At 41.0% G+C, this 25,672-nt stretch overlaps 1 protein-coding gene across 2 annotated transcripts in view; it reads right to left on the bottom strand.

The window, feature by feature from the left end:
- The window catches only part of myo1ea (myosin IEa), a 153,352-nt gene that overhangs the window by 107,620 nt on the left and 20,060 nt on the right, over positions 1-25,672 (bottom strand). For both annotated transcript variants that reach the window (XM_060852773.1, XM_060852774.1), the window contains exon 2: positions 3,357-3,500. In XM_060852773.1, the coding sequence (XP_060708756.1) occupies positions 3,357-3,500 (144 nt within the window). The remainder of the gene's footprint in view (positions 1-3,356; positions 3,501-25,672) is intronic.

Raw genomic sequence — 25,672 nt, 5'->3', positions numbered from 1 at the left:
TCAATCCTCTTTGTTACTTCTTCAAAAAACTCAATCATGTTTGTGAGACATGATTTCCTACGCACAATGCCATGTTGACTATCCCTAATCAGTCCTTGTCTTTCCAAATACATGTACATCCTGTCCCTCAGGATTCCCTCCAACAACTTGCCCAGAACCAACGTCAGGCTCACTGGTCTATAGTTCCCTGGCTTGTCCTTATCACCTTTCTTAAACAGTGGCACCACCTCAGCCAACCTCCAGTCTTCTGGCACCTCACATGTGATTATCAATGATACAAATATTTCAGCAAGGAGCCCAGCAATCACTTCCCTAGCTTCCCACAGAGTTCTAAGGTACATCTGATCTGGTCCTGGGGATTTTATCCACTTTTATGTGTTTCAAGACATCCAGCACTTCGTCCTGTGTAATATGGACATTTTTCAAGAGGTCACCATCTATTTCCCTACATTCTATATTTCATGTCCTTCTCCACAGTAAACATTGATGTAAAATACTCGGTTAGTATATCCCCCATCTCCTGCAGCTCCACACAAAGGCCGCCTTGCTGGTCTTTGAGGGGTACTATTCTCTCCCTTTTGCCTTTTATGTATTTGTAAAAACCCTTTGGTCTCTCCTTAACCCTTTTTGTCAAAGCTATCTCATGTCCCCTTTTTGCTCTCCTGATTTCCCTCTTAAGTACACTCCTACTGCCTTTATACTCTTCTAAGGATTCACTCGATCTATCCTGTCTATATCTGACATATGCTTCCTTCTTTTTCTTAACCAAACCCTCAATTTCTTTCATCATCCAGCATTCTCTACACCTACCAGTCTTGCCTTTCACCCTAGCAGGAAGATACTGTCTCTGACTCTCATTATCTCATTTCTGAAGGCTTCCCATTTTCCAGCCGTCCCTTTCCCTGTGAACATCTGCCTCCAATCAGCTTTTGAAAGTTCTTGCCTAATACCATCAAAATTGGCCTTTCTCCAATTTAGAACTTCAACTTTTAGATTGGTTTATCCTTTCCCATCACTATTTTAAATTTAATTGAATTATGGTCGCTGGCCCCAAAGTGCTCCCCCACTGAATCTCAGTCACCTGACCTGCCTTATTTCCCAAGAGTAGGTCAAGTCTTGTGTAGGTACATCCCACATACTGAATCAGGAAATTGTTTTACACACACTTAACAAATTCTTCTCCATCTAACTCCTTTACACTATGGCAGTCCCAGTCTATTTTTGGAAAGTTAAAATCCCCAACCATAACCACCATATTATTCTTACAGATAACTGAGATCTTACAAATTTGTTTCTCAATTTCCATTTGAATATTAGGGGGGGGGGGTCCACAATAAAATTCCAATAAGGTGATCATCCCTTTCTTATTTCTCAGTTCCACCCAAATAACTTCCTTGGATGTATTTCCAGGAATATCCTCCCTTAGTACAGCTGTAATGCTATCCCTTATCAAAAACACCACCCTCCCTCCTCTCTTGCCTCCCTTTTTGTACTTCCTGTAGCATTTATATCCTGGAACATTAAGTCAACAAGGTTTACAGAATGAAGACGCAATTGATTAGCTCAGGAGGATGGACGGCTGATTGTATTACAAAGTGACACCAACAGCACAGGTTCAATTCCCATACCTACTGAGGTCACTATAAAGTTCCCACTTCTCAACCTTACCCCTTACCTGTGACATGGTAACCCTGAGGTTAAACCACCACACTCATCTCTCTCTGATGGCCCTATGGGGCTACAGTGACTCTACCTCGCACTTACAGAATGATGAGTTGCTACAGATCATACCCTTTCCTATCTCACTGATTCTTTTGAACTTCCAGTGTTGAACATGTTGAATCTGAGTATTTAAGTACCATTCCTCAAACAATGAGTATCTAAAGATGTCTCATGGAACTGTGCTCACAGCCTGGACAATCAGCAGTACTAAGCTATTTGTCGCAAAGAGTATCACAGTGAAACCTGATTCTATTTACATAGATCCAGCACAGGTTGCTGGGTAATCGGAAGGAATAGGGAACGCTGGTGGATATCCTCCTCCTAATTTGGCAGTGTTGTAGCCATTGGAGTTAAAAATCACACGACACCATGTTATAGTCCAACAGGTTTATTTTAAAATACAAGCTTTCGGAGTTACCTGATGAAGGAGCAGAACTCTGAAAGCTTGTATTGTTGGCCTTTAACCTGGTGTCGTGTGATTTCCAACTTTGCCCATCCCAGTTCAACACTGGCACCTCCACACTGAAGCCACTTGAAACATTCCTGTTCTCGCTGAGAAAGTTAGGCTCTGTGTTGAAAAGTGCAGTGCTGGAAAAGCACAGCAGATCAGGCAGCATCTGAGGAGCAGGAAAATCGATGTTTCGGGCATAAGTCCTTAATCAGCCAATCCTTGGATGCTGCTTGACCTGCTGTGCTTTTCCAGCACCGCACATTTCAACTTTAATCTCCAGCATCTGCAGTCCTCACTTTCTCCTAAGGCTAGACTCTATGCAGCTTACTTACGGCTAGCCTTGCAGATTAACTAAAGGCTAGCTAGTCAGCAGATAGACACATGAGCCAGATAATTACTGCTTTCTCCCGTTTTACAATACATACACTGGAAATAATGTCTTTTAATCAGGATTAGAGCTGCATTAAAGTTGATGGGGCGGGAAGGAGAAATAAGACCAAATAAGTCGCCAAGTGGAATTTGTTCACTGGAGCGAAACATGGATACATTTTAAGACTGGCCTGAACTGGTAAGATCAAGGCAACATTTTTAAAAACATAACCACTAGATAAGTGAACTAGTGAGCAATTCTGTATCAAAGTTTATTTCTGCAGGAGCCAAAACAATTTGACAACAGAGTTGCTTTGAAGAATGGCATTACATTTTGGCAAGAGTTTTGTCATGTTGACACTCGGCCCTGTATCCTAGAGTCATTTTATTTGGACGAAGGTGAGTATTCAATAGGTTCAAGGCAATCACATCAAAGTCGTTCAGTGAACTGCAAAAAGCTCCTTACTCTTTTACCTGCCTACAGCTTTGAACTTGTGGTTTAGTTGTTGAGCAAAATATTCAGTCTAGGCAAAAATTTAAGGGCAAATATTTGTGCAAGAACTGGATTCATGCAATTATTATCATAAACCATTTTATTTGGAGGCCAGTCACAGGCAGGAAGGGAGTGCTGCATAATTGGAGCTAACAAATAGTCATCAATGGCCAACAATCACTTGGGAGATACCCAGGGTCATTTTTAATTAAATCTGGAATGCACAAGAATGCAAAGCAATCAAGACTACCCAAAACTGTTAGGTTCCCCTTCTTATCTTTGCTGTCTGCTTGATTTTTATATTTAGTATTGAAAGGATACAAAAATATAGTCATCCATGTATCGTTTCTTCAGGTTGTCGACAATGCCATCCTCTGTGATTTTTGTGAGAAGCACCATATCGTCCACTCCACTCTGTTTGACATTGTGACTCTGCCAGTGATACCTGTAGTGACCTTTACTCCCCTGCAAAAGGAGCAGAAATGTAATTAACTCTTAACTTTCCAGCAGTAATGATGCACTTATTGTTACTGTGACACTTTTGGTCTTGAAACATTAACTCTTTACCTCTCTCCAGGGATGCTGCCACACCTGCTGAGTTTCTCCAGCATCTACAGTATTTTGCTTTTATCAGAGTCTGTGCATGAACCTTCCTCCCCAGTCTTAATGGGTCAGAGGCAAGAGGGCAACAGGTCCCCACCAGTCAGCACCACACCCTATTAAGTGCCCCATTCCATTAATCTCATCACAATGGGCACAAATTCCATTAAATAAGTAAAACCATTTACATACCACATAGGCACTGATATTTGAGTTCAGACCAGTATCACCAGGAGAGTTAGGCTAAAAACAAACAGCCCTGAAACAAAGATAACTTTTGTGGGGAGCTCCATAACACTGATAGAACTTGGACTGGTAATGCAGAAACTTGTCTCCTATAGAACCTGGATATCATAAGGAGACAAAATTTCATCTATCATATCAATGAATATACAGCCTTCAGTTATCTTTGGGGGACTGGAATGGAATGGAAGATACATCTTGGTTCATATCACTGGAATCTTTATGTATATTTTAGCGATGTGTAGTCATCCCTAGCATTATCAAAATATACATACGACTTCTGTGATAGCCATTAGTCAAATGATCTTTGCTGCTCTTCCAAAGGTTACATGACACTAGGGTGAAAAGGTGTACGTTTTGTTTATGACCAGATTTTAATAGCCCTAAAAAGCACCCACTTCTGGTTGTCAAATGCCGAACGCTTTCGATACATTAATATTAAGAGTGTCACTATTAAAAACAAGCTTCATTTTTCAAAGCTGGCCAGATATAAAGTGAATTAAGATTCTCTGGTTTAAGATGTTGGAGGTTCTTGCAAATGACCAATCACCAACCCTAACCCTTGAAATGCAGTTTCATTCCAACTCCTGAGTGACAGTTCTCATGAAATCCTTTTGCACAAAATGTCCCCCTCTTGTGTTAGCATTAACTCTAAAAAGCAACCAAAGAATTTTTATAAGGCCTGAAGCTCTGTTGCCAGAATCAGGCAATAAATGCAACAAGTCTGTCTTTATCCTTTAGTTCAATTCAGCAGGGTCCAGCATATGTATGCATTTCACAATGGCAAGTATAACAGAGGATCTTAAGTTATTCTAGTACGGGATCACTTTTTAACATAATGTTGAGGATAAATGACTGTTGTTTACAAAAGTTATTTTACATTTGCATTTCTATGATTTTGCTAGCATTGGACCTGCATAAAATGGAAAGTTAGCATAGTCTTTCCCAAGGTTTGGAGAGATTTAGTCCAAGAGTTGAGTTGAGTTGGTCAGATTTAATTCAGACAGCGGAAGAGTCCAACCATTGACCTGCGGTAATGCAAGTCTAGAAGTCCAAACACAAGATGTATTGGTGCCCAGGCTACTGGCTCATAAAAAATGAGCTTTTCCCTGAGTAGAGTTAAAAGGCTTTGAAGTCTAAGCTGCAATAGAGGCAACTATGCACTGACCTTATTTGGATTAAACAAAACACAATAATAATACGCAAACCCAATTGCAATAGCTCATGAGTGGACCAGGAAGGGCTTTGGTTCGATCCTAGCTTTGTGCTATGTAAGCCAAACGGCAGGCATGCTGTGGTAGGGGTTTTACAATTTGTTTCAATGTTCCTTTTAGGGTGAAGGAAAGTCAGTCAGGCTTCTAAACCTTCAATGCTATTCAGTGACTCCTGGCGAAAGACATGATTAACAGATTTTGAGTCAGACATCACCATACTAATTAACCAGCCTGTTAACACTCACTCAGACATATTTCCATTTCTTAGTGGTCAAGAGTGCAAACCCTGGTTTATTTCCACTGCACCCCTGCCCCTTGCTCTCTACAAGGGACACACAAGAGCAACTGTAGCATCGTTATAACTAATCAACCAATGCCAGGTCAGGACTGAGTTTTGTTTTGAAACGTCATGGTTCCTGGCCTTTTGTTTCCTGTAAGGAAACAGTCTAACATTTCATGCTGCTATGTTTCTAGACATTTACATGGTTTAAAAATATACAGCAAAACAATCTTCTCCAGTGTGTCCAAGGACATGTTAAAAGTTTTGTACACTGCAAACAGTGGAAGATAAGGTATCCAAGAAGGTGAAAAATACCATAACTATGCCAAACCATACCATACCATGTGTTCAAATTTATTTATATAAAATGTACCTTTTCTCACAGACAGTATAAAGGTTAGAAAATATCATGTTAAAAACTTAGCTGCCATTCAGGAATTGTAAATTGAACTTCAAATATTTTCACTCAGAATCATATGATGCACAAAAGATCTGGCTTAACTGAAATGTCGATGGTGTTGTTCTGTTGCCGCACTTTATACTGTGTTAAGAAATGGTAACAAATTATAAAATGAATGAGGTGAGTGGGCCTTTTTTTTGGCTGATCATCACTGAATATATGTTAAGTGCTGTTGATTTAAATACACCTCACAATTATAAACAAAATTCCAAAGAATTGTGGATGCTGGAAATCAGAAAAAAACCCCAGAAAGTGCTGCTTCTTCAGAATTCTGCTTTCTCTTCATTGATGCGGCCAGACCAGCTGAGTGTTTCCAGAAATTCCTGTTTTTGTCCCTAGGAATGAGAATGTGACCTTTTCTGTTTGATTAGATTAGATTAGACTTACAGTGTGGAAACAGGCCCTTCGGCCCAACAAGTCCACACCGACCCGCCGAAGCGCAACCCACCCATACCCCTACATTTACCCCTTACCTAACACTACGGGCAATTTAGCTTGGCCAATTCACCTGACCCGCACATCTTTGTGACTGTGGGAGGAAACCGGAGCACCCGGAGGAAACCCACGCAGACACGGGGAGAACGTGCAAACTCCACACAGTCAGTCGCCTGAGTCAGGAATTGAACCCGGGTCTACAGGCGCTGTGAGGCAGCAGTGCTAACCACTGTGCCACCGTGCTGTTAAGACAGATCTTATTCCATCCAAAATAAACAGAGCAATGCTTCATTAATGCAATAACTGTCCTTAAAAGTGTTTCGATGCTCATAATCAAAATCAGTAACCTGATAAGAATATTGACATTCAAAAATATTCCTGATGTCCAGATGCATGCTTCACAATAGCTAGAGAATAAGGTAGCATTTAATGCAACAAAATCACATGAAATGCTTATATGTGAATAACATCTGATGGAAAACATACCCATGCATATTTTTCAACATTCCTACACCTGTTCTCATCCTGTTTTGAAATCCTTCCATTGCCTCACTCCCATCTCTATGACCTCCTCCAACCCAAAGTCCCCTGAAGATCAGCACTCCTCCAATTCTGGCCTCTTGTATTCTTGATTTTAATCTCTTCATCACGTGGTGGTGGTGTCTTGCCCCCTAGCTCTAGAACTGCCTTCCTGAACTTTTCCTTACAGACACTCTGCTTAACACTTTTGATCATCTGCTTGAAGCTCTCTTCATGTCATTCAACATCAAATATTGTTTCATGAGTCAGGGAAACAGATACTTCATTCCATCCAGTCCATGCCAAGCATAATCCCAAACTAAACTAGTCCCACCTGCCTGCTCCTGGCCTGTATTTCTCCAAACCTTTCCTACTCATTTACTTATGTGTCTTTTAAATGTAATAACTATGCTTGCATTCACCACTTCCTCTGGCAGTTCATTCCTCATGCGAATCACCCTCTGTGTAAAATAATTGCCCCCATGTCTTTTTTTAAAATCACGCTCCTCCCACTTTAAAACTATGCTCCCTAGTCCTAGAAGCCCCCATTCTAAGGAACCATTAAACCTATCTATACTCTTCATGATTGTATAAATCTTTATAATGTCACCCCTCAACCTCCTCAGCTCCAAAGAATAAAGTTCCAGTCTATCCAGCCTTCCTCTATAACTCAAACCTTTCAGATCTGGCAAAATGATGGTAAGTTTCTTCTTCTGAATGCTCACCAACTTAATGATATCCTTCCTGTAACAGGGCGATCAGAACTGGACATAGTACTCCAGAAGAGTCTTCAACAATGTCCTGTACAACCTCAACACTACTTCCCAACTCCTAGACTCAAAGGTCTAAGCAATGAAGGCAAGCATGCGAAATGCCTTTTCAAACACCCTATCTATTTGTGACTCAAACTTCAAAGAATTATGTACCTGAACCCTTACGGCCCTCTGTTCATGTTGCCATTGTGAAACACATTGGGGTATTTTACCAGATAATTGGTGCTATATAAATGCAAATTGTAACTGTTTGGCAAACTGATGTTTTGCAATGGAAGCCTGAAGTGAATTTGAAATCTTGACAAACACGAATTAGGAGGTGTCAGCCTTCTGGCTTTTCAAGCCTACTTCACCATTTGATAAGATTGTGGCTGATCTGATTGTGGCCTGGCTAACCCAATAATCCTCAACTCCTTTGTCTATCAGCCTTGATTTAGTGGTAGCTATTTATCTTTGATTTAGAAGGATGTGAATTGAAGTGGCAGAGCCTTGAGACTAAAATCCAGTCTGACACTCCAGTGCAGTACTGAAGGGATGCTATACAATGAGAGGTTCTGACTTTGATTGGGATGTAAAATCAAGGTCCCATTTGCTTTCAGCTGAATTGCCTCTGGCACTATTTAATGGAAGAACAGGGATTGATTTCGCTGCTCGTTGGATGCTGCCTGAACTGCTGTGCTCTTCCAGCACCACTGATCTAGAATCTGGTTTCCAGCATCTGCAGTCATTGTTTTTACCTCGAGCTCTTCTGCTGTCCAGGACAATACGTTTCTGTCAACTATCAAAAGATTATCTGTTCATTATTATACTATTGTTTGTAGGACCAGGCTGTGTGCTAATTGAATGCCACATTTTTTACATTACAGCTCTTTTCGGTATACTTCATTCACTGTAAAATAACCTGGGGCATCCCAAGATCATAAAAGGCACAATATAAATGCAAGTTAGTTTTTTTCATAACTAGTCAAAAACCAACAAAAACCTCAATGGAATCACCTGCAGGTTCCTATTGACATTCGTGCAGCTTCCTCTATAAAATTTAATTATTTGTCCACCTGATTATTTCACAGGGCAATCGACAATAGCTCTTATTTTCTCAGGTTAGTGTCTACAAAGTTGCATGAATGCACTCAATGAACATCTTTCCTCCCCTCAGAGAGCTGCCTGTACTAAATGAATTCCTCAGGAAGTTGGGTGGGGAGGAGACCCTTTTCATCTATCCATTCAAATATAATCAAACTGGTGTGCAGGTCAAAGGATTTTCTTACAATGGTCACTGCACTTGAAATAATTCGTCATGTAAAGCACTTTGAGATATTGCATAGTAATAAAATGTTCTCTAAATGCAAGTATTATTAATTTAGATACATCTACTCAATAGAATATCATAGATACTCAAGTAATAGTCGATCTTGTGAAAAGTCAACTCCCTATTTTTGGCCAAATGATTTGGAATTTTCCACTTATCTCCTGTTAAAGTTGACTCTCGTTCTTCACAGATCAACGTTTACGAGTCAGTATGCCGGCCGTCATCTCCTGCTCCAGCTTTCCAGTTGTTTGGCTCCCCTCCCAGTCTTCCAGTCCATTGGCTGTTGTGTTCCACTCTTGGTTTTCAGAATTACCATAATTTGTTTTTTTTATTTTCTTTGTTTTAAATGCAAGGTGCTGCATTTTGGGAAAGCAAATCTTAGCAGGACTTATACACTTAATGGTAAGGTCCTAGGGAGTGTTGCTGAACAAAGAGACCTTGGAGTGCAAGTTCATAGCTCCTTGAAAGTGGAGTTGCAGGTGGATAGGATAGTGAAGTAGGCGTTTGGTATGCTTTCCTTTATTGGTCAGAGTATTGAGTACAGGAGTTGGGAGATTATGTTGCAGCTGTACAGGACATTGGTTAGGCCACTGTTGGAATATTGTGTGCATATCTGGTCTCTTTCCCATCGGAAAGATGTGAAACTTGAAAGCGTTCAGAAAAGATTTACAAGGATGTTGCCAGAGTTGGAGGATTTGAGCTATAGGGAGAGGGTGAACAGGCTGGGGCTGTTTTCCCTGGAGCGTCAGAGGCTGAGGGGTTGACCTTGTAGAGTTTTACAAAACTATGAGGTGCGTGGATAGGATCAATAGACAAAGTCTTTTCCCTAGGGTCAGGGAGTCCAGAACTAGAGGGCATAGGTTTAGGATGAGAGGGGAAAGATATAAAAGAGAGCTAAGGGGCACCTTTTTCACACAGAGGGTGGTACGGGTATGGAATGAGCTGCTAGAGGAAGTGATGGAGGCTGGTACAATTGCAACATTTAAGAAACATTTGGATGGGTATATGAATAGGAAGGGTTTGGAGGGATATGGGTCAGGTGCTGACAGGGGTGACTAGATTGGGTTGGGATATCTGGTCGGCATGGATGGGTTGGACTGAAGGGTCTGTTTCCATGCTGTACATTTCCATGACTCTAGAGATCAATTGGGCTTCTGCTAATGATACAGTATGAATTTTGACAGGAATGAATTTCAACCATTCAAAAGTAGTATCCATGTGATAGTCGACCCCATAATTTTAACCTTAAAAAGTAGCCACAAAATGTGATTGTTACTCGAGTATATACGGTAACTGCAATGGCTTCTTGATGCCTAGTGCGACTTGCTGCTGTCAGTGCCTAAATTTCCACATTGTGTCCTTTCCAAATGAACAAGTGTAGGAAATTATCTTATTCAGTAGCATGCTGTCAAAGCCTTGAACTTCACCAGCTTAACCAAATGAACTGTATTAGCAGACCAGAAACATCACAAATCTTTGAAGACGGAACAGCAGCAACAGCTCAAAGCAAAGGCAGCCAAGGTCTTTACAAAAAACCTAGGCCAAAAAACATGTGGCAACAATCATAAAGAGGAATTCGATTATAATGAGTTTCTTATAATAACATATGAAATTTGATTACAGTTATTTATTTTTATTTTTAACAATTATGCAGGCCTGAGAAATACAAAAGTATAAGTTTAAATACTCCTACAGTATTTAATCAAGATATCCCTTATTTTGAAAATTTATGCATCAGTTTACTGACAAATGCTATTGTCTGGAACACCCCCCCCTCCACTCCCTTTTCTCAATCCATAAATTTGCAAAGCCCAAGGAATTTTAAGCACAACCTTAGATCCACAGCCAGTCCACTGCTTTTGAAAATTCCTTTCCCATATAAGGAGAATAGAGAACTAATGCTGTGGCAAAGGAAATAGTCATGGTTTTGATTTAATCAGAGCTAGCATTTTCTCCTTTAACCAATGCAAAAAAATAGAGATGTCTGGGCACAAAAATTCCTCCAACAAGCACTGCAAATATTCTAAGCAGGTCATGAGCAATACTCCCATTAAGAGCTAATAAAAAATGTATCTTTAAATGAACTGACCTTATCCCCCCTTAATCAATTAATTGAAGAAGGCACATTTAAAACTCCACAGAATAAAACTTAATTAAAATCTGGCACCTTTGTTCAATCACATAAGAGTTCACTTTGTTAAAAGATATCCTTCAGGCCTTCCTTATAAAAAATGTGCATATGTTGTAAAAATATAATAATCATCATTACTGAAATAAAGTTAAGATTAGATTAGATTACTTACAGTGTGGAAACAGGCCCTTCGGCCCAACAAGTCCACACCGACCCGCCGAAGCACAACCCACCCATACCCTTACATTACCCCTTACCTAACACTACGGGCAATTTAGCATGGCGAATTCACCTGACCCGCACATCTTTGGACTGTGGGAGGAAACCAGAGCACCCGGAGGAAACCCACACAGACATGGGGAGAATGCGCAAACTCCACACAGTCAGTCGCCTGAGTCGGGAATTGAACCCAGGTCTCTAGCGCTGTGAGGCAGCAGCGCTAACCACTGTGCCACCGTGCCATCCATACTAAGGGACTAAGAGAGAGGCATCACTCACTGTGGCAAGGCAAATTTTCACAGCAGAGGCAAAAAAAATGAACTACGTATTGAACATAACATTGCATTGTGTTCTAGATGGGGTGCCTCGTGACAATATACAGGTTGAACATTTCAGTCACTAATCTTACAAACTTATGCCTAACCCACAGATTTTAGCTACTATTAAAAGGAAAAAGCCCTTTGTGACAGTTCAGCCTGCAGCAGATGTTGAGCTTAATGCAACAAAAGTACTGTCCAAGATGGGGAAGTCTTCTGAAAAGCAGAGAAATCTATAAAAAACCCATCAGTGACAGAGATAAAGGGCACATGTTTTAATGTTAAGCCATGGACAATGTCCAGCTTGTCACATTTGCCAGTTTGTTGCAGCAACACTAGGTTCATTGCTTAGCACAGCACCAGGGACCCGGGTTAGATTCACCTTGGGTGACTATCTGTGTGCAGTGTGCAAGTTCTCCGTGGGTTTGCATGGGTTTCCACCAGGTGATCCGGTTTCCTACCACAGTCCAATAATATGCACATTATATGGATTGGCCATGCTAAACTTGCCCTGTAGTATGCAGAGATGTGCAGGTTAGGTGGATTAGCCATGGTAAATGCAGGGTTACAGACACAGTAGTATGGGGGGGGGGTGGTTGGGATGCTTTTTGGAGGGTGGAGGGTCAGTGCAACTTGATGGGCTGAATGGCCTCTGTCCACATTGTAGAGGTTCTAAGAGCACTTGTTTCTCTTCAGGCACAATGCCAAAGTTGCCATTTGCCCCCTTTGGGGATGCAAAAACTCGGTTACATTGTGTTAAAGAGCAGGGGACTTCTCCTGGTAGCTGTCCAAGGCTAACAGTTATTTCTTAACCAAGGGCAAATGGTCGTGTAGCGGTACTGGATTATTATTAATTCAGTGGCCCAGACTAATGCGCTGTGAGATGGGCTTGAATCCCATCGTGGCAGAAGGTGAAATTTGAAATAAATGAATAAATCTAGAATTAAAAGCTCCTTAAATGGTGACAGTGTCTTGGCAAATGATAGACAGGGCTAAGCAATTTCACAACCATTGCAGATCTAAATTCTGTAGTCTTGCCATATCCAGTCATGAATAGTGGTGTACAACTTAATAACTCAGTGGAAGGTCCACTAATATCTGCATCCTCAATAATGAGGGATCTCAGCACATCAGGACAAAAAAAGGCTGAAGCATTTGCAACAATCTTCAGCCAGAAGTGCCAAATGGATGATCCCATCACCATTTCCTCTGGAGGACCCAGCATCATTGATTTCTGCCATTTGACTCACTCCATGTGATGCTAAGAAATGTCTGAAGACATTGAATACTGAAAGGTGATGGGCCCTGTCAACATTCCAGCAATAACATTGAAGACTGGTGCTCCAAAATTTGTCATGCCCCAGGCAAGCTACGTCAGTATAGTTACGACATTGGCATCTACCAACAATGTGGAAAGTTGCCCACGTACGACTTGTACACAAATAGTAGCGCAGTCAATTAACACCTAGTCTTAACAGTGTTAACAAGCAACATTTATACTGGAACAACGTGTTCACTCACACTCAGTTTGGGTTCCACCACATCCACTCATCTCCTGACCTCATTAAGCCTTGGTTTGAACATGGACAAAAGAACTGAAGTTTAGAAGTGAGCTGAGCTGAGAATGACAGCCCTTGACATGTATTTGACTAAGTCTCGCATCAGGGAGTCCCAGCAAAATTAAAGTAAATAGGAATCAAGGGCAAAGCTCTCTGCTGGGTTGGCGTCACAGCTAACATAAACAAAGATGGTTATGGTTATTGGAGGTCAATCATCTCAAATCCTCAGATACAGAAGCAGTCCATGTCCAATGCAGCAAGACTTGGGCATTCTCCAGGCTTGAGCTGAAAAGTGGCAAGTAATAGGCCACACAAATGCCAGGCGATGATTATCCCCCAACAAGAAAACATTTAACGATCACCCCTTAGCATTCAATGACGTCACCATCACCGAATCCCAACCATCAATATCCTGGGGTTACACTGACCAGAAACTGAACTGGACTTGCCACGTAAACACTGTGGTGGGTAACTCATCTCCTGACTCCCGAAAGCCTGTCTACCATCTACAAAGCAAAAAATCAGAAATGTAATGGAATATTCCCTCCTTGCCTCAGATAAGTACAGCTCCATCAACAGTCAAAAAGCTTGACACCATCGAAGACAAAGCAGCCTGTTTTACTGACATCACATTCACAAACATTCACTCCCTCCATCACTGATGTTCAATAGTAGCAGTGTGTACCATTTACAAGATGCTCTGCAGAAGTTCACCAAGGCTCCTTAGCAGCACCATCCAAACCCACAACCACGGCCATCTAGAAAGACAAGGACAGCAGATACACAGGAACACCACCGCCACCTACAAGTTACTACCAAATCCATTCAACATCCTGACTTGTAATTATATTGCTGTTTGTTCAGTGATGCCAGTGTCAAAATCCTGGGACTCCTTCTCAATAGCATTGAGCCTGCACCCACACCAAATAGACTTCAGCAGGTCAAGAAGACAGTTCACTGTCTCCTTCTCAAGGGTAACTAGGGATGGGTACCAGATGATTACTCGACCAATAAAGCACACATCCCCTAAGGAATAGTTTAAGAAGGTGCCAATCTTATCCAACATCCAGTATGTGACTCCAGACCCCAGACCCACAGAGGTGTGGTCAACTCCTAATTGCCAAGAGTCTGTTCAGCTCAAGAACAATTAGAGATGCATAATGAATGCCGTCCTTGCTAGTGACATACACACACGAAAGAATAGAAAAAACTGCACTTAATGCATGGAAATCAACCGAAAACATTACAAAAGTGAACGGCTAATGGGATTAGGAAAGGGTGTGTGTGGGTTCAGCTGAATGAGACACTGCTGCTGTCTTTTGATTTGCTTCTGAAACATGATGTGTTCATCAGATTGGAATAGATGGTGATCAAAGCAAAAGCTGCGTGTGCCAATCCCAAACTTCCCTACTGGAAAAGCATACATTCCCACTTGAGTAAATAGATTGGACTCAGCAGTCACAAAGTAAACGGTGCTAAATGACTCATTCACAGTGCAAAACTGCGGACTCAGAACAAGAGAACACAAAACAACAGATTTAACTCATTACCAAAACTGTGATTGAATTCTGAAAATTGCAGCATTTAAGATTTGTTTAACAGCTTAATCTACAAACTGTAGGGATCCAAACTTACAGAGTTTCTAATTACATTGTTAATTAATTTTATCCTACATTTAGCTGAATACTATATATGGACTAGGACTGTCCCAAATGTTGTCCTAGCTCTTGGCTGAAGTAACTGTTCTCAGGCAGGGCAGTGTTTGTTTAATTCTTTTGCGGGATGTGGATGTTGCTGGTTAGGTCAGCACTTGCTGCCCATCCCTGACAGCTTTCAAAAGCTGCTGTTGAGCTGTTCCTGAATCACTGCAGTCCAATCTGGTCTTTTAGTAGCAGCTTAGTCCTACTGAATAGCTTTTTCAAATCAACTTCGTTGCTATGAGTCTGCAGTAACGTGTAGATGGCAGATTTCCTTCCTTAAACAACATTAGTAAACTAAATAGGTATTCATGATAATCATGGTCACCATTACGGAGTCTAGGGGTAGAGAAATAGGTGTGCAAAAAGGTGAAATAATGAGGCGTTCTGACCTTGGAGGAACTCATCCCCTTATTGTCATCTCACTAGTTAATTGAGTCCATGACTCAACCCATCAGCAGTTAAAACCATATGGTTCATCGATGGCCACTTAAGGCCTTAACTCAGTAATTCCCTGATCATTGGCCTTCCCAGCAAATGAGCAAGTTCACTCGTTTCCTGATTGTAGAATCAGGATGATGTTCCTGTTGAGTTTTCAAATCTTCAAAACTGGGGGAAACTGGAGGGAATAAGGGGTGGTGGGTGGAGGCTGCAGGCAAGGGTTAGGCTTTTGAAAGCCATTTGTAGACCTTTATCCAATTACCTTAACATCATCTCTCTCAGCAAAACCTACCCCATGGGTACAGCATATATGAGCAACTTATTTGTTCACCTCTGAACCCTATCTCCTCCACAAGGACTAGACTCTGCCAGTGATACTTTGGACCCAGAGACTACTGTTATGAAGATGTGGGTCTATATCCCTTTCAGAAAGTTAAAATCTAGCAGAACTACCTGACAGCACCAAGTATTCAGAACAAGATATAATGTAACCTTTGGTCCAGCAGTTAGTGTAGGTGGTTGCCTAGAAACAAAAACAAATTCAAATTCGGCCAATCAGTTTAAATTATACCCCAAAATACCAACCTCCAATCAAGTTTGAATTTAGTATATTGACAATATTAAAAACCAATGAAACAATCCGATGCTTTGGGGTACAAGACCAGGGAAAATTGAACAGTTGGAAAAGAACTGCCACAAGACCAACAGATGTAGGTACTAGTCAGAAGTATCTAAGACGTACCTATCTAGAGAAGCAGTTTGCACAGAGAAAGAAATCGACACCGACCTGGAGAGCAAATCTGCAAAGAGAGGATTCGATAGCTGGCTGGTTTTGAAATTGAAATTTTTCAGTAAATCTTAATCAGGGGTTTATCAGACTAGTATTATAGAAGGGAAAGTAATAGGTAGGTTGGACGAAGGAGTTGTAAATAGTTGTTAGTTAATTATTCTATGTTATACTTCAAGAAATAAATTTGTTAATTTTTACTTTAAATAGTTCTTGGCCTTTCAGATTTCACAAATTACTGCATGGGATAAATCTTTTCTAGATTGCTGGCTTTAATTAAACAGGAGGGTTTACCCGTGTCATAATATTACTCACCTCTAATTGGTTGCTAGCTTCTAATAGGTAAAAAAATGACTGCAGATGCTGGAAACCAGGTTCTGGATTAGTAGTGCTGGAAGAGCACAGCAGTTCAGGCAGCATCCGAGGAGCAGTAAAATTGACATTTCGGGCCCGAAATGTCGATTTTACTGCTCCTCAGATGCTGCCTGAACTGTTGTGCTCTTCCAGCACCACTAATCCAGATGCTAGCTTCTAATGACCAGTGATGTCAATTGGAAGCCAGTGAATCGTTGATGAATTCACTGAATGTCACCGTCCAGCTCTTAATGGCCTGATTGTTTTGTAACAATGTGTTTTCTCAATAGTGGGAAAGGCAAATTGATTGTCACCTAACATACTTGCCCCCACGCTGAAAACAATGTAACCTTATTTCAATTCCAGCTTTGTTAATTAAATTTAAATTCCCACCAGTCTCCATGATGAGATTTGAACTGGGTCTCAAGAACCTAAGTCTGGATTACTAGCCCAATGATATTATTAACATGCCACTATATACACACAATACAAGTGTCACAATCAGTACTGATGCCTCAGGTTTTGTTATCAGCCATCATCCAGTAACTCCTGCTCAAGGTGCAAGAGTTGACTTTGGTGGGAGCTTTACGGCATTGTGGGATGCAGAGTACATGTGACTTGCTTAATTTGACCCTGACCACAAAGCACCAAGGCTTGACGAAGATGGCATGGAATAAAATCCACTTGGATGGGTCTAGCTGAGGAAAATTGAGGCATTTGCAACTGTACCTCAAAAAGAGAAAAATAAAATTATAAACGTGACATTGGAGGCCTTGCAAGAGTGAAGCACAGTGAAGCCATTGTTTTACCACAGCCTTTTTTGAGACATTAGAATGCAGTGTTTAAGGAGGGACCCTAATATTGCACAGCGCTGCCAGAATTGACTGAACTTGGAACTCAGAGTAGTCTGCACTCTCAGACAAAGTGTTCTGAAGAAGGATAAGTAGATAGAATTGTATTAATTCAGCAACAAAGTAAAGCAATGGCAATAAGTTACAAATAAAGTTGTACATTCATTGTAAGGTCCCAGTGTGGTTAGGGATACTTCACAAAAGTACTTTGTTCATCTGGTGATAGCGTGACAAAATTCTTTCCAGAAATGTTACTTATTGATCCAGCCGATTAAAAACCACAATTGTTTAACCAGACTGTAGTTGATAGTCAGGCTAGAGCAGCATATCAGTACACACTGTAACAAAGCAGGGAGATACCAACTCTCCCTTCAAAGAGATTCTCGATTATAGCAGTGCTAATGTTATGAAACATTGTGCTTTCCCATAATTCAGGGTCATCATCAAACCGCAGTCCCAAGTCTTCTGGTGGCTGATTCAATTGATCTTTGGAATGCAGCAAGTCACTGTCCCTTTGCACAAGAGGCAGGCTGCTTGACGGTAAGGGCAATAGCAGAAGTTCCCAACCTCACAAGAAAAAATGAGTCAACATGCCTTTCATACTATTACATCCACATCTGCTTCCTTATGGTAATACAGGCAATGGTTAAATACTGTTGAAGGCAAGCTCACCAATTAGTTAATGTTAGTAGACTAGTAATCTAGGAATAAGGGGCAACTGGTGGTATTTGAATTCAATTAATAATTCAAGAATTAAAAATTAGTCTCAATAATCAAAAGAATACCTACAGTCCATAAAAGAGGCTATTTGGCCCATCGAGTCCACACCGACCCTCCAATGAGCAGACCCACCCACCCTGTATCCCTGCATTTCCCATGGCCAATCATAGGACCATAAGACATAGGAGCAGAGATTAGGCCATTCAGCCCAGTGAGTCTGTTCCACCATTCAATCATGGCTGTTAAGTTTCTCAACCCCATTCTTCCACTTTTTTCCTGTAAATCCACCTAACTTGCGCATCTTCGGGCTGTGAGTAGAAACTGGAGCACCTTGGTGACCATGAAATGTATCAATTGTTATATAAACCTATCTGGTTGTCTCTCAAGGGAAGAAGATCAGCCATCTTTACCTGATCTGGTCAACACATGACACCAGAAGGACAGTAACGTGGTTGACTCTCAACTGTCCTCTCAAATGGCCCTTCAAGTTCATTTGGGATGAGGGATGAGCAAAATCCATTTCACAAGATGGAATAAGTTAGAAAAAGACAAGCCCTTGGTGGGGGAAGGGGGATTGCAGGCTGTCCACCCCAAAGGGGTTGTCAGCTGCTTTACATTTTCAGTGTCCCAATTAGGGACCAGTTTAAAATACCTATTACAGCTTGTCAACTAAGTGGCAAGGATCTTCCTGCAGCAGCCGATTAAGCAACAAAGAGAGGACCACATGCAAGGATGGTAGTGTCCACAGCCTAAATCACTTCCTCTCTAGGTTTTCTCTTCTAGCACTGGCCCTGTGATGATTAACATTATTTTATCTGCATTGACGTGGTGTAGGGCTCAGCTCTCCTGCCCACTTCACAACACCCCATTTCCAGCCCTATCTGGTACCATTGCAAACCTCTGGCCACTATCTTCACTGCGTCCAACAACCATTAGACATCTGCTTAATTAATGCTACAAGATGCTCATTCCAAATGACACACGGTCATCTTGGCTCAGTCACTGAAGATTGTGGAAAGCTTTGGAGTACTGCATTGCCACAGATGATGTCCTTTGAATGGCAAGACACCATCTGCCTGTTCAAGTGGACTCAAAAGATTTCATTCCACGATGGCACAGTGGTTAGCACTGCTGCCTCACAGCGCCAGAGACCCGGGTTCAATTGTCTGTGGAGTTTGCACATTCTCCCCGTGTCTGCGTGGGTTTCCTCCGGGTGTTCCGGTTTCCTCCCACAGTCCAAAAAGATGTGCAGGTTAGGTGAATTGGCCACGCTAAATTGCCCGTAGTGTAAGGTGAAGGGGTAAATGTAGGGGAATGGGTCTGGGTGGGTTACTCTTCGGAGGTTCAGCGTGGACTTGTGGGGCCAGAGGGTCTGTTTCCACACTGTAAGTAATCTAATCTAAAAAAACATAGCTCTCCCAATGTGTACTGGCCATCCCTCAATCAACACAAAGGGATCATTCATCTTATAACTGGTCGTGGGTACTGTGGTCAGATTGGTTGCCCCATTTGCTTGCATAGAAATAGGAAGAACACTTCAGAATTTTTTTTTAAATTGTCTGGAAACGTCCCTTGAGAACTCGAGGATGCGGAAGATGCAATAGAAATGTGAAATGAGGAGAATAAGATGATTACAAAACATCATGTAATCATCAATAACAAACCAGGTTAGTAACTGTGCTATGTTAATTTAGCACATCTGCCTCTTGAAGTCAGAATCTATCAGAGCAAAAATGCCAGATTTGCCAAAACTGGCAGTCAGCAAGACCCCTTTTGACAACATCCTCGTAAATATATCAGAATGTATCCCAGGGCAACAACTGTGTCTTTTCGATGGATAGAAGGGTTGGAGGATTTGAGCTATAGGGAGAAGTTGAATAGACTGGGGCTGTTTTCCCTGGACCGTCGAAGGCTGAGAGGTGAGCTCATAGAGATGTATAAAATTGTGAGGGGCATGGATAGGATAAATAGACGAAGTCTTTTCCCTGGGGTGTGGGAGTCCAGAACTAGAGGACATACGCTTAGGGTGAGAGGGGAAAGATATAAAAGAGACCTAAAGGGGGCAACTTTTTTCATGCAGAGGGTGCTGCAGGTATGGAATGAGCTGTCAGAGGAAGTGGTGGAGGCTGGTACAATTGCAACATTTAAAAGGCATTTGGTTGGGTATATGAATAGGAAGGGTTTGGAGGGATATGGGCCAAGTGCTGGCAAATGGGACTAGATGAGGTTGGGATATCTGGTCAGCATGGACGAGTTGGACCGAAGGGTCTGAATCCATGCTGTACATCTCTATGACTGTATGACTCTGTCACTTTCCACAGCAGATACACTGGAATCTGCAGTAGTGCATCAAATCAACCAACAGTGTGACGTACCAGACAACTGCTGTCATTTGCATTTCAGCAGGAGTCAACACCTGCCAGACAGTTCAACAGAAAACAGAGGGAAGTGGATATCAAAATGTTGCTTGTGAAACAAAAAAAGACATCCACTGCATAAATTCAGCCAGCTGTTGACAATTTAAACTGTGGGAAAGCAGAGAATATTAAACAAGGAAATTACAGTGAAGGAGTTAACACTTTGAATGGTTACCGCATTTTTTTAGTCAAGTAATATGTAGAAAGATTTAATATACAAAAGCAGTGGGGTTTTAACTCATCTACTAGTCAAACAGTGGCTTGTTTGATTCAGCCTTTACCCAGATAGATTAAACTAAAGAGCTAGTGTGCAATAATTGGGTGTCACCCCAACTCCACCCAGGCATTTACTTGAAATGGATTGCCAACATCATCTTCTATTTTCAGCTCAACAACAAACTGTACAAACAAAATGGTACATTGCTAATTCTGACGATACAACTACCATACTTCAATCAAGTCTTGCATAATGCACATCAAGAAACATCCTGAGGTGGAATGTTGCTGGTCCCCTAAATGCATGAGAAACAATAATGTATACAGTAACCATTCACAGCAATGGACTTCCCAGATGTTTGTCTATACATTATTAGAAATACATTACATTTCTGCATTTACAAATACTAATAGAAGATACAAGCTGTGTTAAAGAACAAACTAAAAATGTGAACATTGTTAAAATGAGCAACATAGATAAATTGGTGTTCCTTTTTCCAAGTTTGATTTTTTGCATCCTAGTTCTAATGAACGCAAGATGAACATTTTTGATTTTGTGTTTCTTTTTAACCATATTGAAATTCTATACTACCAAGCCATTAAGAAAGAACTCGCATTATAAAACACCTTTCATATCTTCAGAATGTCTCATTAGTGTGGCAAAAGTGCAACCAATTTGCACACTACAAGTTCCCACAAATAGCAATGTGATAACAATCAGATATTCTGTTTTAAAGACGTTGATTGCAGTAAAATATTAGCTAAGACACAAAGTGAAACTCAATAGCACATCTCCAAAACAGTGTTATGGAATCTTTGTGCCCACCTTAGGGGGCAAGAGGGCAGTGGTTTAACACTTAATCTGAAAGCAAAGCACTCCTCAAAACTGCATGGAATGTCATCTAGGATCACGTACTCAAACCTCAGGTGTGTGGCTTGAATCAACAGCGGCCTGACTCATAAGTACTACCAATTGAGCCATTATTGACATAATACCTTTTGACCTCCGCACTTTAGGAAAATTCTCATTATTTGCAAAATCTCGGTAGATTACAACTACTACCAACTTGTGTTAGCTTCAGGGGTTGAAGATTGTTCCCTTAAAACTAAAGTCAAAGCTTAATTTACATCTTTCTTCACCCAAGGAATTATAGAGAGACTGGTGGGATCTGTGGACATGCGAGGATAAGAGTTAATACAGAGAAGTGCAGAATTATACATTTTGTTAGGAAGGACAAGGAATTACATGGAAAGATGCAGGAATTTTTTTTCTCCTTACATAAGATAGGAGGATATTTGATAGAACTGTTCAAGTAGAATGTAACTACAATCACAAATCATTGGATTACAAGGAAAATTCAATCATACTACACTCCCAGTTAGGATCTCCATTCAAAAGTGGTACAGTCAAGTATTGACGTACAACATTCTTTCAAAATCGTGCTTTTTGCTGACCTCATTTAGCTCCCAATTATGCTATGCTTCAATTTTTAAATGTTTTCCTGTCTTTAAAATTCCTCTATATCCTTGTATTTTCCCATTTCCTCCAGACTCCTACAACACCCAAGAAATGTGCACTCCTCCAATTCTAGCCTCTTAGGAAACACAGATTTTAATCAATCAACATTAGGTTTCATGCCCTGGAACGATATCTCAAATCTTTCCACTTCTCCATTACTTTCCTCCTTTATTCAATCCTTAAAACCTTCCACTTTGACAAACCTTTTGGTCATCTACCCTAACATCCCTTTCCGTAACTTGTGGATTTGATAAGAATGCTGTAGGACACCTTAGTATATACTACAGCCAAAACAAATGAATATGAACCACATTTACAAGTTTATAATGGAGTTTTTTTTAATCTATTGAATCTTTGATTGTTATTTCCTTGTGCCTGAAGACACACCTTCCATGATGAATTTATCATTTGAGTGACTGTGTCTCTGTATAGCAACTGTGTTAAAAAAAAGTCACAATATCTGTTCAGTTCTGTCAGGATTTAACAGTGTTTTAAATTTAAAATTGTACCATAATGATAAAAAAGTCAACTATGATTCAAGAAAATATTTGGTTTCTATGATTTACACAATAAGTGGTCAGTGAGTACTCAGTGTAAAAAGTGAGGTCTGCAGATGCTGGAGATCAGAGCTGAAAATGTGTTGCTGGTATAAACACAGCAGGTCAGGCAGCATCCAAGGAACAGGAAATTCGACGTTTCGGGCCAGAGCCCTTCATCAGCCTTCCTGACGAAGGGCTCTGGCCCGAAACGTCGAATTTCCTGTTCCTTGGATGCTGCCTGACCTGCTGTGCTTATACCAGCAACACATTTTCAGCAGTGAGTACTCAGTACCTGCATAGGGCAGTTACCCAACATTGTGTTTAAGGATAGACAAGTTATGTTGCAGCTTTATAGAACTTTGGAATTTTGATCACCTCACGACCAGAAGGATGTGGATGCTTTGGAGAGCGTACAGAAAAGGCTTATCAGGCTGTTGTCTGGCTTGGGGGATTTCAGCTATGAAGAAAGTTAAATAGACTGGGTTTGATTTCAATGGAATCAGAAGATTGATGGGAAACCTGATAGAAGTTTACAAGATTGTGAATGGCATGGACAGAATCGAAAGTATAAGCCTTTTTCCCAGGATGAAGGGGTCATTTACCAGGGGACGCAGGTTCAAGATGTTGGGGTGGGGGAGGTTTAAAAGAGATGCGCAAGACAGGTTTTTCACATAAAGAGTGGTCAGTGCCTGGAACACACTGCCAGAGGAGGGGGTGGAAGCAGACACAATAGCTGTATTCAAGAAGCACCTGAATAGGAAGGGAACAGAGGGATACAGATCCTATATGTGAAGACAGTTTTACTGTGGAAGGGCAAAATGTGTCAGTTCAGGCTTGGAGGGCCAAAAAAACCTGTTCCTGTGCTGTATTGTTCTTTGTTGTTCTAAAAGGTTGAGGTCACTGGATAATGATTTAATGGAAAATAAAAATTTGATTTTGTTTTGGTTGATTTTCAAAATTTGGTAGCTTATTTCTGTACTATTTCTCTTTTACCATTACCAACTCTGTGGGTGGCACAGTGGTTAACATTGCTGCTTCACAGTGCCAGAGATCTGGGTTCAATTCCCACCTCAGGCGACTGGCTGTGTGGAGTTTGCACATTCTCCCTGTGGGTTTCCTCTGGGTGCTCCGGTTTCCTCCCACAGTCCAAAAACGTGCAGGTTAGGTGCATTGCCCATGCTAAATTGCCCGTAGTGTTAGGTGAAGGGCTAAATGTGGGGGAACGGGTCTGGGAGGGTTGCGGGTCGATGTGGACTTGTTGGGCCTGTTTCCACACTGTAAGTAATCTGATCGAACTCCTTCCACACTGCTAACATTGAAACAAGGTAAACTTGCAGTATTGACCTAAACACAGACTGACTGGAAGTCTGACAATAATCAATTATTTTCTGGGACAGAAAGCAGATTATGTGCAAGGTACTACATACCAGATAGTCAATTGATGAAGCTAAAAATCAGATCCAGCCTTTACTTGGAATAAATTTATTCATATAGTGAAATATTACAGGTGCATATCTCCTGACTTCACCTTCCTGAGTCAGTGTGTTTCTTGATATGCCCTGACAATAAAACTCTATCTGCTCAGAGATGTTATTATACATTTTTGGAGCAGCTGGGGCTTCAAACTCAAGAGTTAAATACACTGACGCAGAAGAACTCTCTTACTTGTACTTTACCAACATTTCAGATCATTGCCCTAGGCATACCACAGGACATGTCCTTCCTAAAATCATCAGCTTTCTGCAATCAGAGTTGGCCAATGTCTCTGTATGTTTCTTTGAATAGCAGATTCATTTCTTTTCCAAACATGCCAAAAATCTATAGCACTCTCTTTTATTGTATCATCTGCTATTTTAGGAAATAAACTATGAAAATACAAAAACCTAATTTCTTATTTTATTCCAGAGAGAACTGAGCAAAGCTGTTTGCTGCTCATGCTTTAGGAAGCAGTTTCAAATATTGCTCTTCCTTAATCTCGGACACTGCAAGAATGACCAGCACTGTAGCGGTTATCAATTAAAGGGAAAACAAAGTTGATGTTCACTGTTAGATTTACTGATAGAAAATTACTTTTGAAGTATCAAGTTCACTTCATAACACAATAGTGCATGCAATAGAAGTTTCATTAGATTACTGGAAATAATTCAAAGTCTGTACCCATAAGTCTAATGGTAATCATGTAACCACCAACTGCAGCTAATGTCATTAGCAAAGGAAAGATAGCTTGCTTAACTGGTCTGGCCTACATGTGACTCCAGACCCTACAGCAATGTGATCAACTTTTAACTGCCATCTGTGCAATAAATGCTGGCTTAGTCAGTGACATCCACATGAATAAAACAAATGGTGACTATACTTCAAAAGTACTTCATTTGCGGTAAAATGCTTTTGGGGCATCCTGCAGTCATGGAATCCACTATATAAATGCAAGTATTTTAAAAAATACATGGAAAAACTATAATACCATCCTTTCCCAAATTTTCCAGTGCTTTCCTGGCTTTTACACAGGGTAGTTTCATTGCTGCAAACTAAACAGCCTCCCCATACTTTGCCCTTGTGAATTTAGATAGCCAGCATTGCAAATGGTTTGGATTTTGAAGCTGGGAGGGAGAAGGCAATGGACAATGGTCAGGGTTATCCCCAAGTCCTGTGCTCACCACTTTGGTAGTAGAGTTAGATCCAACAATATTTGTGCAAAATTCCCACGTGTTGCATAAAATGTGAAGGGAAATGCACACAGAGCGGGGATTGGGAGAAATGACAGAAAATGTACAGCATTCACAGTGGGAAATCTAACAATGTCAAGTGGAAATGAAAAGCACTAAAGCCGAAAGGGACGAATTTTCCTCCATCTGTACCAAGGTAAATTGGATTGGCTTGGCACAGAGACTAGAAATGGGGCCAAAGCGGGGGTAAAATTGGTCTAACTAGCTAAGGACAAGGAATCCTGTGCACCTCAAATTTATTGCATCCAGGTGATTCAACATCCTCAGGCACAGACACAAGAAAATGTTCCTTTGTACTTTTAAAGAATTTG

Source organism: Hemiscyllium ocellatum, chromosome 39, assembly GCF_020745735.1.
Source record: "Hemiscyllium ocellatum isolate sHemOce1 chromosome 39, sHemOce1.pat.X.cur, whole genome shotgun sequence".
In the NCBI taxonomy this organism is placed as follows: Eukaryota; Metazoa; Chordata; class Chondrichthyes; order Orectolobiformes; family Hemiscylliidae; genus Hemiscyllium; species Hemiscyllium ocellatum.
Note: the sequence above shows the minus strand (reverse complement) of the source record. Positions and strands in the feature narration are given on the sequence as shown.